This window comes from Pelodiscus sinensis, chromosome 9, assembly GCF_052426305.1.
Source record: "Pelodiscus sinensis isolate ZL-2025 chromosome 9, ASM5242630v1, whole genome shotgun sequence".
Classification (NCBI taxonomy): Eukaryota; Metazoa; Chordata; order Testudines; family Trionychidae; genus Pelodiscus; species Pelodiscus sinensis.
In genome coordinates, this window is record NC_143060.1 from 37,431,775 (window position 1) to 37,444,558 (window position 12,784).

Below are 12,784 nucleotides of genomic sequence, written 5' to 3' on the forward strand. Positions count from 1 at the left end.
AAAATAGTTTCCTACCTTTGCTCGTTGACCCAGTATTTGCTCTTCAAGCTGAAAGAGAAAAAAAGATTATGAAGCATTTTGGATCAAACTGAGGGTATATCTGAACAGCATTTGGGTGGGAGTGGAAGCGAGCCTCCCAGCCTGGCTGACTGACTCAGGCTAGTGGGGCTTGTACTAGTGCTCTAATAACAGCTGTAGAGAGAGCATCTGGAATTGCAGCTGGGGAGAGGGACAGACTTCAGAGCCCCAGGTCCCGCTCATGTCACATTTCCAAAGCTCCTTCTACTCAGTTATTTTAGAGCACTTAGCATGAGCTCCATTAGCCCCAGCCTGTCGACCAGTGCTAGGTGGCTTCTTCCAAAATGCTGCAAAATGGCTTGTTCTGGCTCAGATGAACATAAAGCAGGTACTTATGAGCTCAGCTGAATAGAGGTCCTTTCAGGCATACTGAGTGCTGATGACACTGAGATGGGCATTTACCATTAGGAGTCCATGAGTTTTCTGGAGTGGGCTTTTTGCTTTTTTGTTGCTGCCAAAATTCATACCAGGAGAAGAATCAAGACTGAGAGCATCAACAAGTTAAGCAGAGGTGAGCCAAAATATTTGTACGGTCACATACAATAATGCTGTTCTATCTCTATATTGAATTAATATCAAAATGGCTTAAAGTTTTACCAGCACATAACAAGCGTTCATGGGCCCGGCCAATGAGGGCAGGCAGCAGTGAGAAAACACATTTGAACGACTGACTTCAAGGACATTTCAAGCAGTGCAGCGAGTGCTGGACAGACAGCACTGACTGAACTCTGGGCTTGAAGTATGTCTGTGCCACTATAAAAGACTTGCAGCATGGACATGTCTGGCCCATAGCAGGTGACACAAACTCATGGTGCTCAGTCTGGCAATATAAGACGGCAGCGTAGCCTTTGGGCTTGAGCTGGAGACAGAAGCCCAAGCTTGAGACAGGACCCCTAGCTCCAGCCCAAGCCTGAACACTTCACTGCAATTTTAGCCTAGAAACGGAAACCCATGACCCCAACTCAGCTGCTCTAGGCTCAGATGCTCGGTGCCACAGATATGTTATTGCAGTGTAGACATATCCTTGGAGTCAGGCACTCTTGGGTTACGTCTACACTGCAATGTAAGCCAGGATTAATAGGACTCAAGTCATCAGATCCTGGATTTGTTAACCTCAGGCTTAAGCATTTACACTCATTTGTTACCACAGGTTAGAATCTTAAGTCCAACATCTGGGGTGTGTGTAGACTACATGCCTCCGTCGACGGAGGCATGTAGATTAGCCAGATCGGCAGAGGGAAATGAAGCCGCGATTAAAATAATCGCGGCTTCATTTAAATTTAAATAGCTGCCCCGCTCTGCCGATCAGCTGTTTGTCGGCAGATCGGGGCAGTCTGGACGCGACGTGCCGACAAAGAAGCCTTTCTTGATCGGCACAGGTATGCCTCGTGAAACCAGGTTTACCTGTGCCGATCAAGAAAGGCTTCTTTGTCGGCGCGGCGCGTCCAGACTGCCCCGATCTGCCGACAAACAGCTGATCGGCAGAGCAGGGCAGCCATTTAAATTTAAATGAAGCCGCGATTATTTTAATCGCGGCTTCATTTCCCTCTGCCGATCTGGCTAATCTACATGCCTCCGTTGACGGAGGCATGTAGTCTAGACGTACCCCTGCACTATATTATGTGGGTCTAAGTCCAGCCACCCATATCCCAAGTCTTCCTAGTGCTTTCTCAAAACGTGACTTCTCTATCTCTTTGTAGCACAGTGTGGGAAAATTTGAGTATCCAGAGGACAAAACAGGTCAGTAGACTTCAAGAGCCCAAGTCCAGTAGGGCTGAGTCTACACTACAAAACAACAGTGCTTGAACCCTGGAGCCTGGCTTGGCTCATTCTTGGACCTTCCACCCCCACAGGATCCTGCGATCTGGATTGGCATAATTTGTGTACAGATGGAAAGGGGCAGGGGAGGGAGGAGAGTCTTGAGCTTGAATTCAAAAGGCTTACTCTGCAGTGTGCATGTACCCTTGAAGTCTAAGCTCAGATCTGCCTCTAAGCAACTTGTCCACACACAAAAGCTGTACTGCTCTGGCCACGCAGTTCTAGTTAAAGCAATACAACCTGATTAGGATGGAGGCAGTTATATTGGTATAAAAATGCTTATATGGGTACAATTTAATCCCACCCAGGATGAATAGAAATCCTTTCCTACCTTCCAGGGCTGGGGAGGGTTAATGTTTGGATGCTTTGAGCAAATCAAGTGTTGTGTCATATTATTGCTAATGACTATATCACACATATGTACTCCATGCTGAATGTGACAAATAGAAACAGCTCAGTAAGAATTACCCCTACCTTTCTCTGATCAGAGTGGGGTAGGTTTTCACTAGGAAATCAGAAATGTTTCTGTAGGTGAGATCTTGAAGAATTTCTGTGCTGTGCTGCACTCTCTGTGAGGCAAAGAAAATCTAACCAGTTATCGCAAACTTCAGAGTCCCTAAGCTCATCACGAGTGTTTATCTGGAAAACTGGTTTCAGCTTACAGGATCTCACCTGAAAAGTAACTTTTATCCAGCTTTGATTTGAATTCTTGACTGAAACCAAAAAGTTCCACCTGTATTTGAGTCAAACTCAGCTTCACTGGGGTTTGAGTGGACATCACATGAAACCACAGTCTGCAAGGCTTGATACAATCCATCCTGGATTCACTCTGAAACTTTAACTGCATTCATTCAAAATATAACCCAAGGCTGACCAAGGCCTCACCTTCATTTTGGGGGGGAAGGGCGGAGGGGACCAACACAGTGTGTTCTAATGTGAGCTAACTCAAGATAAAATCCTAGTAAAGACACCTTGATTTAAGACTACACCTTGTTTTTAGTGAAGGCCAAAAATATGTAAGCTGTGGTGGGCTTAGGCTAAGTGTCTAATTTCAATGAAACTTAAAGCCAGATAATGAGTTTCTCCTGGATAGGGCTATAGTTATAAAGTTTCTGTGCAATTTCAGAGAATAAATCTTGTAGCCTAGAAGCAACACAGTGCCTAGAAAAATACCTTTAAAATACAGCCTATAGGGCGGCGATGCTGCTTAGATGAAAAACACAGCATGCCTCTGGCAGATTCTAACTAATGCAGAGGAATACTTTTAGCATCCATGGAATACCTACTCCAAATCAGTTGCTAATGTCTTGCCATATTCTGAAATTTCCTATAGCCTCTTGAGACCAGAATATGAACAGTCACATCCATGGCCAGTTCTGATCCAAATATATGTTCCACACTTCTCTCAGATGAACAGAATCACCCCAAAATCCAATCATTTTGTAACATATTTGTTGCTTCAAAGAGATTCGAAATTGCAGACCAAACTCTCTACAGTTGCAGAAGTGCACACTTAGGCTTTGTCTACACTTATCAGTTTACAGCAGAGCTGCAACAGCACTTAAAAGTGAAAGTGTGGCCACAGCACAAGCACTGGGAGACAGCTCTACCCGCACTCGATGTAAACCGCCTCTGTGAGGGGAGTAGCTAACAATGCTGGGAACTGCGCTCCCAGTGCTGTAGCCTGGTTCACACTAAGGATGTTAAATTGTGGTTTATTTACTAGTCAGGTAGTAAATGGAATTTCCATTGACTACTTGACTAGTCAGTAAGCACTTCTGCATTCCTCCTTTGAAATGTACAAGAGCCCTTGCTCTTGTACATTTCAAAGGAGGTATGTGGGACACCGCATGCAGCCCGGGGCCAGCAGGAATTCCCGCTGACTCCAGGCTGCACACGGCGTGCCAACTTTCAAATGTACAAGAGTCCCTAGTAGGGGCTCTTGTGCATTTCAAAGCGGAAGCGCCCTTATGGAACCCTGGGTCAGGGAGGTACTCAGAGTCCCTGCTGGCTCCAGGCTCCATGCTGCACTGCTGATTTGAAATGCCACACCGCAGCCAAGGGTAAGCTGGAGACTCCCCAGCTGATCCCAAGCTCCGCGCAGCATTTCAGCGAAACCCGGGATCAGCTGGAGAGTTCCCAGCTGACCCTGGGCTCCAGGCAGCGCGTTTCAAAGGGGCAACACCACACAGCTGATCCTGGCAGGTGAGTGCTGCGCCTTTGCAATGCCTCTGCCCTTTGAAGTATCCTCTCTTCCCCCTACCCCCGTTTGCTGCCTCTATTTGATAGAGGCAACGGGGGGGGGGGGGGGGGGGGAATTGACTAGCTGACTGACTATACGATAAGCATTTGCTTATCGGATAGTTGACTAGTCTTTAATATCCCTAGTTCACACTGGCTCTTCACAGTGCTGTAACTTGCACTTGGCATGGGAGAGAGTATTTTTTTCACACCCCTGAGCCAGAAAACTACAGGACTGTAATGTGCCAGTGTAGACTTGGCCTTAGGCACTCCAAATCCAGATTGACTTCAGTTTAGGATTACTTGGAAGTCTGGAATCGGATAGTGTAAACGAGAAGAGAATTTGGCCTTCTGCATTCAGCTCTACATTGATTCAGAAGCCGTTCTTGAATTCTTTATACAATACTGCTTCACTTCTGTTAAAAGAAATGATGGAACCAAAGCAAACTGAATTTACATGCTTTAAGATAGTGTCATGGATTTGAATGCAGAAAGAGATCCATTTTATGCCCTCAGATAGTGAACAATAATTATTTCAATAAGACAATCAACACAGTCTCAGAGGGGTAGCTGTGCTGGTCTGTAACTTTAAAAACACCGAGTAGTCCTGTAGCACCTTAAGGTACGTCTACACTACCCCGCTAGTTCGAACTAGCGGGGTAATGTAGGCATACCACACTTGCAAATGAAGCCCGGGATTTGAATTTCCCGGGCTTCATTTGCATAAGCGGGGCTCCGCCATTTTTAAATCCCCGCTCGTTCGAACCCTGTGCCGCGCGGCTTCCTAGTTCGAACTACCGTTACTCCTCGTCCCTGATTCAGCCTCTGCTGGTCAGTTTCAGCAGCAGCTGAATTGGGGATGCCTGCAATAGAGCAGCTGGGGTGCTGCCGGGTTGGTCCCGCAGCGCCGTCCTTTGGCGCTGCGGGACCAACCCGGCAGCACTCCAGTTGCTCTGCCCCAGGCGTCCCCAAGAGCAGCTGGGGTGCTGCCGGGTTGGTCCCCCAGCCCCGAGGGGCAGCGCTACGAGACCAACCCAGCAGCACCCCAGCTGCTCTGCTCCCGGCTTCCCCGATTCAGCTGCTGGTCAGTTTCAGCAGCAGCTGAATGGGGGAAGCCTGTCCGGCTGCCCCAGCACTTCCAGGTTCCTGATGGTGCCGGACCATCAGGAGTCCCGGAGCATTGGATGCTGGACTAATGGAGTTTTGTACTTCACTTATCATAATAAATAGCTCCCTTCCCCCAGAGATGTGTCCTGAGTGCCAGAGGATACCATGACAGCATCTGGAAGAAGGGTTGCAACTATGGGATCATTTCCCTCTGATCCAGTGAGATGTTCTCCTTCCCTGCGACTTTCATCCTCCTCAACCATACAGAAGCTATCAGATGGGTGAGGGGTACTCTACTGTGTCCCCTGAGTCTCCTCTAGACTACAGGGTTTTGTCAACAAAAGTGGACTTTTGTCAACAAAACTAAACCTGCATCTACACTACTGCTGAGTTCTGTTGACATAACGTTGACAGATCTCAGCAGTTTTGTCTATGCTGGTAAACCTCATTTTACGGGGAAAAACGCCTTTTGTCAACAGAGTTCTGTCAACAGAAGGCATTATTGCATCTACACTGTCCTTTGCGTCTACACCGCCATGTAGACAAAGCAGCTTGCTTTGTTGACAGAACTGAATGTAGTCTAGACACTCTTTGTCGACAGAAGCTTTGTCGACAAAATTTCTGTCGACAAAAGCCTGTAGTCTAGACGTACTCTATGTGTCTCAGCTCTCTGCCTCCCTGAGTTTCTCCAGTTCAGCCACACTGGTCTCAAAACCCTGCCAATTGCCATCTCCGAAAGCCATAAGCTGGCTGTATTGAATGCACACATATGTACCCTGCCACAAAGGCAGGCATTCAGACATGTTGCACTTAATGCAATAATCTGGATAGTACCACTCTGCTGCTACACCTCTGCCTGCATTCTTTTTACTCTTGCAAGGTTTTTTTATTCGTTCTTTGTGGGGGAATTTTTTTTTTTTTTTGAAGGGAAGGGGGATTCCTAAGAACAGAGTATATTTACTAGGAGTATCTGTCTCCCAGGCACCCTCTTAACTCCTTTGCAGAACTTCCATTTGCTGCTCCTCTTTGCTTATGAGGTGGCTTTTTAAACTATTGTTCTCTTTGAGTTAGACAGGCTCCCTTATCGAGGCATCTGAAAGGGATTAGGAATCAAAGGATGACAGGCTTGTTAGGAAGTGCTCAGCTTTGCCTAGCAGGCAAGTAGGCTCAGCACATAGCTCCCCAAATAGACCATAATATAAACTTCTGTCAAGCAGGCACATGCATGCAGTTAAGCACACAACCAACTAACTAACCGGCAACAACATACCCATCAGTCCCATAGTTGCTCCTCCTTCACCTGGACAACTGCACCTGCTTGCTAATTCCATCCAGTCATCCAGCATCTGTGCTTAGACCCAGGGGGAAATGTGTTTCCTATCTCTTCCATAGCCAGCAGTGCTGTTAATTCAATGAATCACACCTTCCCCCTCCCCCGCCCCAAACATATTTTGCTTCGTAAACACTTTCTCCCCCAACGAATATCGGCAGCACTGTATTTATCCACTGTTCCATCCTCCCTCTGACTGGGGCTGCTCTAGAAGTGTGTGGCCAATGCATAGTACCTGTGGGGGTGGAAGGCCTCCAGCTCCTGCTGGGCATTCTGGGAGCATAGTAAGCTTCTTGCGAGTGCTGCATTTGCAGGAGGGAGAAGGGTTGTCAGGGCTCCATTTGCGTGTCAGAAACAGGTTGGTTATGTTAGGAGGAACAGACGGTGTGCTCCAGGCAGTTGACGTATTACTGCATGGGTAGTCCCTATACAGAGGAAAACAGTATCTCTCAGGAGTGCTGTCATATAGCTCACCAGAGTTCATGAACACACGATGCTGTAGTTTGCTCCCTTTGCATTGCTCATCCACAGCATCCTTACCAATGAGAAGAGTGTTTCGCAATCACAGAATCTCAGAGTGTTCAAAAAAAACCCAAAACACTTGTGTCTGAAACACTACAACTGCGAGGTTACTGTCCGCCTTGTACAGACAGGGAGCTGAAGAAGAGTGAGGTTAAGCGATATGCCCATTTACCTGAATTAAGTCTGTGGCAGAGCCAAGATTTTAACCCTTTTCTCCTAGCTCTCTATCCCGAGACCATCCTTCCTCCCTTGCTCTCCCATCACGCTGTACCTAACTGTACCTTCCCATCCATCCACAATGCTTACAGCTTTGTCTTGTTCTCACTTAGACCATACCTACATGACAGGGACCATTGTGGCTTACCCATGGTCCCACTGCGAGGCAGCCTACTGCAGCAGAAGAGGGAGGAACACCAACTCCCCAAGTCATGGCACCTAGGTCAATGAAAGCCCTTTTCTGTCAGCCTCAATGTGACTCCATCAGAGGAGCAGTCAGCATAGCTACATTATGCAGGGGTGTGGATTTTTCATACCCCCTTAGTACAGTAGCTATGTTGGCCTAAGTTTTAAGTTTAGACTAGACCACAGACATTAATAATTCTGGCTACGCTAAATAGAGGAAAGGAGATGAAACAGGATTCTTCTAGAGAAAGGAATCAGGCAGTAGGAGAAAGGACAATGAGGGGGGCACAGGCAGTCTGGACTCACGTGTAGGGGGATGAACAGAAAGAGAGGAGAGAGATTGTAAAAGCCAAGGCAGAGTGGGACTGACATTTTTTATGAGAGCAAACAGTTTAAAATTCACAGTTACTCCTTAATGCTACTTTTCCACCCTAAGTAATTGCTGTAGCCCTGGGAAGAACATGCAATTATAATTTGGGCACTAAGCCATGGAAAACTGAAGCGGGGCAAGCCATGGGAAATAAAAGGGGGTATCTGGACATTCTGGCTTTATTATAGCGCTCTACACATGTACATTTTCATGTTTAATTCTTCATGCATGTGATTGATGTTCTACATAGAACTGCCTTTGCTGTCTTCTATCTATTAATATACAACAGTGTGACTTGTTCCTAACCTGACTGCATTATTTTCTCATCATTTGTTGTCATCTCCAAATATCAACGTCAGAACTAAACATGGAGCACATGTATTTCAGTGAAAAGTTCTCTCACATCACTCTCAGTGTGGTATCCCCACATACTACTGGTCACATCTTACAAGAGACAATTTCTACTTCAAGAGAAAATGTCCAGTGCCTTACCGTAGAGGCTCATCCTTCATGCAGCGATTTCCAAATCCTGGTTTATTCAAGAAGGCATTGGTGAGGGAAGCCATCTGTTCACCACCAGGCCGCTCATTGCTAAGGAGATCGCACAAGATTTACTATACAAAAAAGTGTCACTACTGAAGTAGAGAACAAAAAAACAGCTGGTGACAGCATCACACAGGTAGACACATAGCTTCTTCTCAGCATAAGCTTCTGATAATCTAGTCTCTTTAATAGGATCAAGTACATAAACCTTAAAGATTTAAGGGGGCTTAGAGGACAAAGCAATGGCCATTTTTTCTTGAGACCAAAGCAAACACTCACTTAATATAAATACACACTACCCTTTGTAAGCTTGGAATCATCTCACTCACAAGTGAGCACTAATCTCGTATCCCCCGCACAAACAGTCATATTGGAATTCGGCAAACACAGAGAAATCGCAGGACAAGTATCACATCTCCGGGTTTTAACATGGTGAGGCCAAAGAGAATTCTAACCATGAGAGGGAATCAGTTAAGCTACTTGGTACAGATGCTTCACAATCATTACAGCCTTCAAATGCTTAAGCTTTCTGATGATTGTAGTCCAGCCCAGGGCTGTTAGGTGAAAAAAAGCTTCTTGAAACCAAACAAACTAAAACTAAAGTGTTTCTTTGCATGGTGCATTCTTTAAATCTTTGTCAGGGTTTTTTCTCTTGAAGTGCAAATTCAATTGTGATCATATTTGCAGACAGCACAAAAAGTAGCAAATGCACAGGATGTCACAAGCAACCTACAAAGTGATGACGAGGTTCGGCAGTTAATAAAGAAAGGTTGAGCACTAACAAATGTAAAGTAATACACCCTGGAAATTGGAAGTCAGTAATTACCAAAACGGGAGGGACATAGCCAAGTAGCAGCAGCCTTCATTGTATGAAAGCAAATATATTTTCATGTTCTCTTTAACATTATCCAAATAATTACATACAACTAAGTGTAATGCCTGCACCACACATAACCAGCAGGGTTTAAAGCTGCAGCCATCAGCACCAAAGCATAGATCTACCTATTAAGCTACAGGAACAACTCCATAACCTATTGGAAGTTGTAGGCTTTAGTACTTTAATTGGACCAAGGATTAAACGGGAACATGACACTTTTAATGCATATAATACAAACAGGTTGAGAGATGAACCATTCACAGTAGGAAAACGTTTGAGAACCATTCTTTTGCAATAAAACAATGGACACAATGGGCTGGATTCTCCACTCATGCCAATTTCATGCTAATTTAAATATCCTGAGATGGATGAGAGGGAAACCAGGTCAATTAAGCAGCAGATGCAACCCAGCAGCCCTAAATGCTAGGGAGGAAAGGGGATGAGAGATCTATTTTTTAAAAAAAGGTTCCTCTGACCTGAAGAAAATAGTCTGGTGTCCATAGATCCATGGATGTAGTATTAAGCTGGGATATTCTCCAAACGGAGGGATAATAACTGTGAGTATTAGAGCTAACAACACAAAAGTAGCAGGGAGAACAATCTGCAGGGAACAGGAAAAAGATCATGGTTAACATTTATTTACAGCTCAGAACACGCACACACACAACAGACAGCAATAGCACATGGATTAGACCTATTCCTGTTCTCAGGTGCCACCATTTAATTCCCAGCACTATCAGCAATGTTCCAGTGTTGCTATAGCGCTGATTTTTATCAACCTGGATTATGCCAGGGACAGACTCAATCAAAGCAAGACATTTTGGAGGATGCAAATTGTGGGGGCAGCTAGAGTGCATGTGCTTGTAGAGCATGATGAAGAACATCTGGGATATTAATTAGAACAGCCTTTACAAGGACACTTGTTCCTGTCATCAACACCCTTGTTTTTAATGGAGCTATCCCTTATGCCAGGGCTACTCAACTTTGGAAGCCCTGGGGGGCCACAATGCTACTCACAGCACATGCCGAGGGCTGCAACTTAAGTGTGGTTGCATATATATGCAAATATATATGCAAATAGCTTCTTTCACACTGATGGGCATGAATACAAATATTACACCTTAAGCCTCGGCATCAGACCCAAACATTCCCAGTGTGAGCCAGCACCTCAGCACTTCCCACAATGCCCCAGCACTCCTGGCACCTCCTCCCTGAGAGCTAGAAACGCCGACACCTGTACCCGTCTATTCCAGCCAGCCTGTCTGCTTGCGTCTTTCAATGCTCAGCCCACCTGGAAGACGCCTCTCCATTATGGAGCGTGTTCCCGGTGGAGGCCATGTTCAAAGGATCCCACTCGCAGGCCGCATGTTGAGCCCCGCGTAAACTGCACCCTAGGCCGCAAACAAACAGCGTGGGCTGCATGAGGCCTGCGGCCCACGTGTTGAGTAGCCCTGGCTTATGCCATTAATGCTGAGACTCTTTCGGGAAACCTCAGTGGCAGTGATGAAGAACAAGCGGTACCTGAGCCAGGAAGTCCTTATGGCTCCGCGTAGCATGGTGGAACCGTTTGATGAGCAGTGCTTTGATTTGCTGATAGACAAGCTGAGAGCCTTTATTCTGCCGGGATCCTTTGCCTTCGCTCCCATCCCTTGTTAGCCCTGCGGGGGTTCGAGAGGCTCCATTGGTTGCCACGGGGGGTTGTTCAGCCTTCTCTTTCTGCTCAGTGAGGGTTGTCCTGAGAGTAGAGCCATTTTCTTGAGCACCTCCTAGGTTTTGGGAATTGAAGTGATCACATGCATTACTCCTTGGGAGGAGGGACTAGGTGGCTATTTCAACCTTTAAAAACAACAGTCTAGTAGCACTTCAAAGACTAACCTGTACCAAACAATGGAGGTACTAATGGTTCTTAACAGACCCCTGTAACTACTTGAACTATCTACTCACCATCTACATGTTTTGTTAGTCTTTGAAGTGCTAGACTAATTGTTGATTTTTTAAGTTTTATCTACTCACTGTCTCTGTTTTTCTCCACCTCCTCCGCTTATTTATGGATCTGGACTCATTATACTCCGGTCATCTGAAGAAGTGGGTTTTGCCCATGAAAGCTCATGATACCATCTACATGTTTTCTTAGTCTTTAAAGTGCTACTAGATTATTTGTTGTTTTTTAAGTTTTGCCTGTTACACACTAACACAGCTACCCCGCTGAAGCTATTTCAACCTTGTTCATCATTGCTTAGGGTTGCCAGGTGTCCAGTATTCAACCAGACAGTCTGGTTTGTGGGCCCTCTGTCTGGTAAAAAAAAAAAAAAATCAGAAAATACCGAACATGTGCAATGTCCGGTATTTTCTGGTTTTCTGGCTGGGTGCCCGATGGAAGCCTGGTGGGGGCGGGGGGAGTGGCCGGGAGGCGGGGTGCAATCAGAGCTAGGAGCCTCTGGTTGCATCTGACGTAGAAGTGAAGCCTTGGGGAGGAGGAGAAGCCCTGTCCGTGCTCCTGAGCACTGTTCAAGCACGTTGTGGAGCTTTGCCGGGACCGTGCGCGGGACAGTGCCCAGGTCAGTACCACTCCCCACTGGCCTATTTTCCCCCATCCCCCTGACCAGCCCTGCTTCTCACCAGCTACCCCACCCCTTGATCTCCCCTGGCCAGCCCTGCGCCCGCCCTTCTTCCCCTCTCTCCCCACCCCCCGATCAAGTGTGTCCGGTATTTTTTCTGAAGCTACCTGCTAACCCTATCATTGCTGGGTAAGCTTCCTTAGAGATTTAGGCCTGATAGAAGCAGATTTTCCCAAACCTATATATTCCTGTCAATTACACTGCTTTATATTGTAATGCTCCTCTCCCTCATCTGGTACCAGGCAGGCTGGCTTCTGCAGCCTTAATCCTCTGTTTTGCCCCCTTTTCTCAACACTATGGATGAGTTAATCAAATCTGTGATGAACATGTTTACAGACAGCAGAGTGTTGGATGTCAAAACTATTTAAACTTTACAGACTTGAGGATGGATTTTGATGTATATGATTAAAGATCTAATCCATCAAAAATGGAAGTCTGACTTCTATTGACTTCTTGGATAATGGCTCAGGCCCAAAATCATCACTTGCTGATCAAACACAGAATTAAAAGAAAGACATCTGGGACTGGAAGCTATTTTCTCATGAATGCAAAATGCCCGAGAAAAGAGCATCAGACACTGAATCATGGATATTTACCTGCATTCTGTGATCCAGGATAAGTATCTGCTGTGACCTTCAGGAAAACCTGCCAAAGACATGCACACCTCTTGGTTAGCAACACATGTGAAGTCATCCTTCTTGTGAGACACTAGCCATCACCCTCTGAAATGTCATTTGCAAAGAACCTTGGGTACTTTGTCACTACTGCTGCTAATTATAGAACCAAAGATCCCCTAGAAAATACCTTGGGAAGAAAAAGGTGTGGGGAGAGGGGAGGGGACTTGGAGGGAAGGAGCAAAGAAACCGAAATAAAAAGAG

At 46.0% G+C, this 12,784-nt stretch overlaps 1 protein-coding gene across 1 annotated transcript in view; it reads right to left on the reverse strand.

Annotated features, from left to right (window-relative positions):
• ABCA4 (ATP binding cassette subfamily A member 4) overlaps positions 1–12,784 on the reverse strand; it is a 118,107-nt gene that overhangs the window by 32,681 nt on the left and 72,642 nt on the right. The window contains exons 26-32 of the mRNA XM_089780536.1: positions 12,503–12,551; positions 10,810–11,054; positions 9,765–9,889; positions 8,361–8,459; positions 6,810–6,999; positions 2,371–2,465; positions 16–48 (exon numbers count right to left, since the gene is read on the reverse strand). Coding sequence (XP_089636662.1) covers positions 16–48; positions 2,371–2,465; positions 6,810–6,999; positions 8,361–8,459; positions 9,765–9,889; positions 10,810–11,054; positions 12,503–12,551 — 836 coding nt within the window. The remainder of the gene's footprint in view (positions 1–15; positions 49–2,370; positions 2,466–6,809; positions 7,000–8,360; positions 8,460–9,764; positions 9,890–10,809; positions 11,055–12,502; positions 12,552–12,784) is intronic.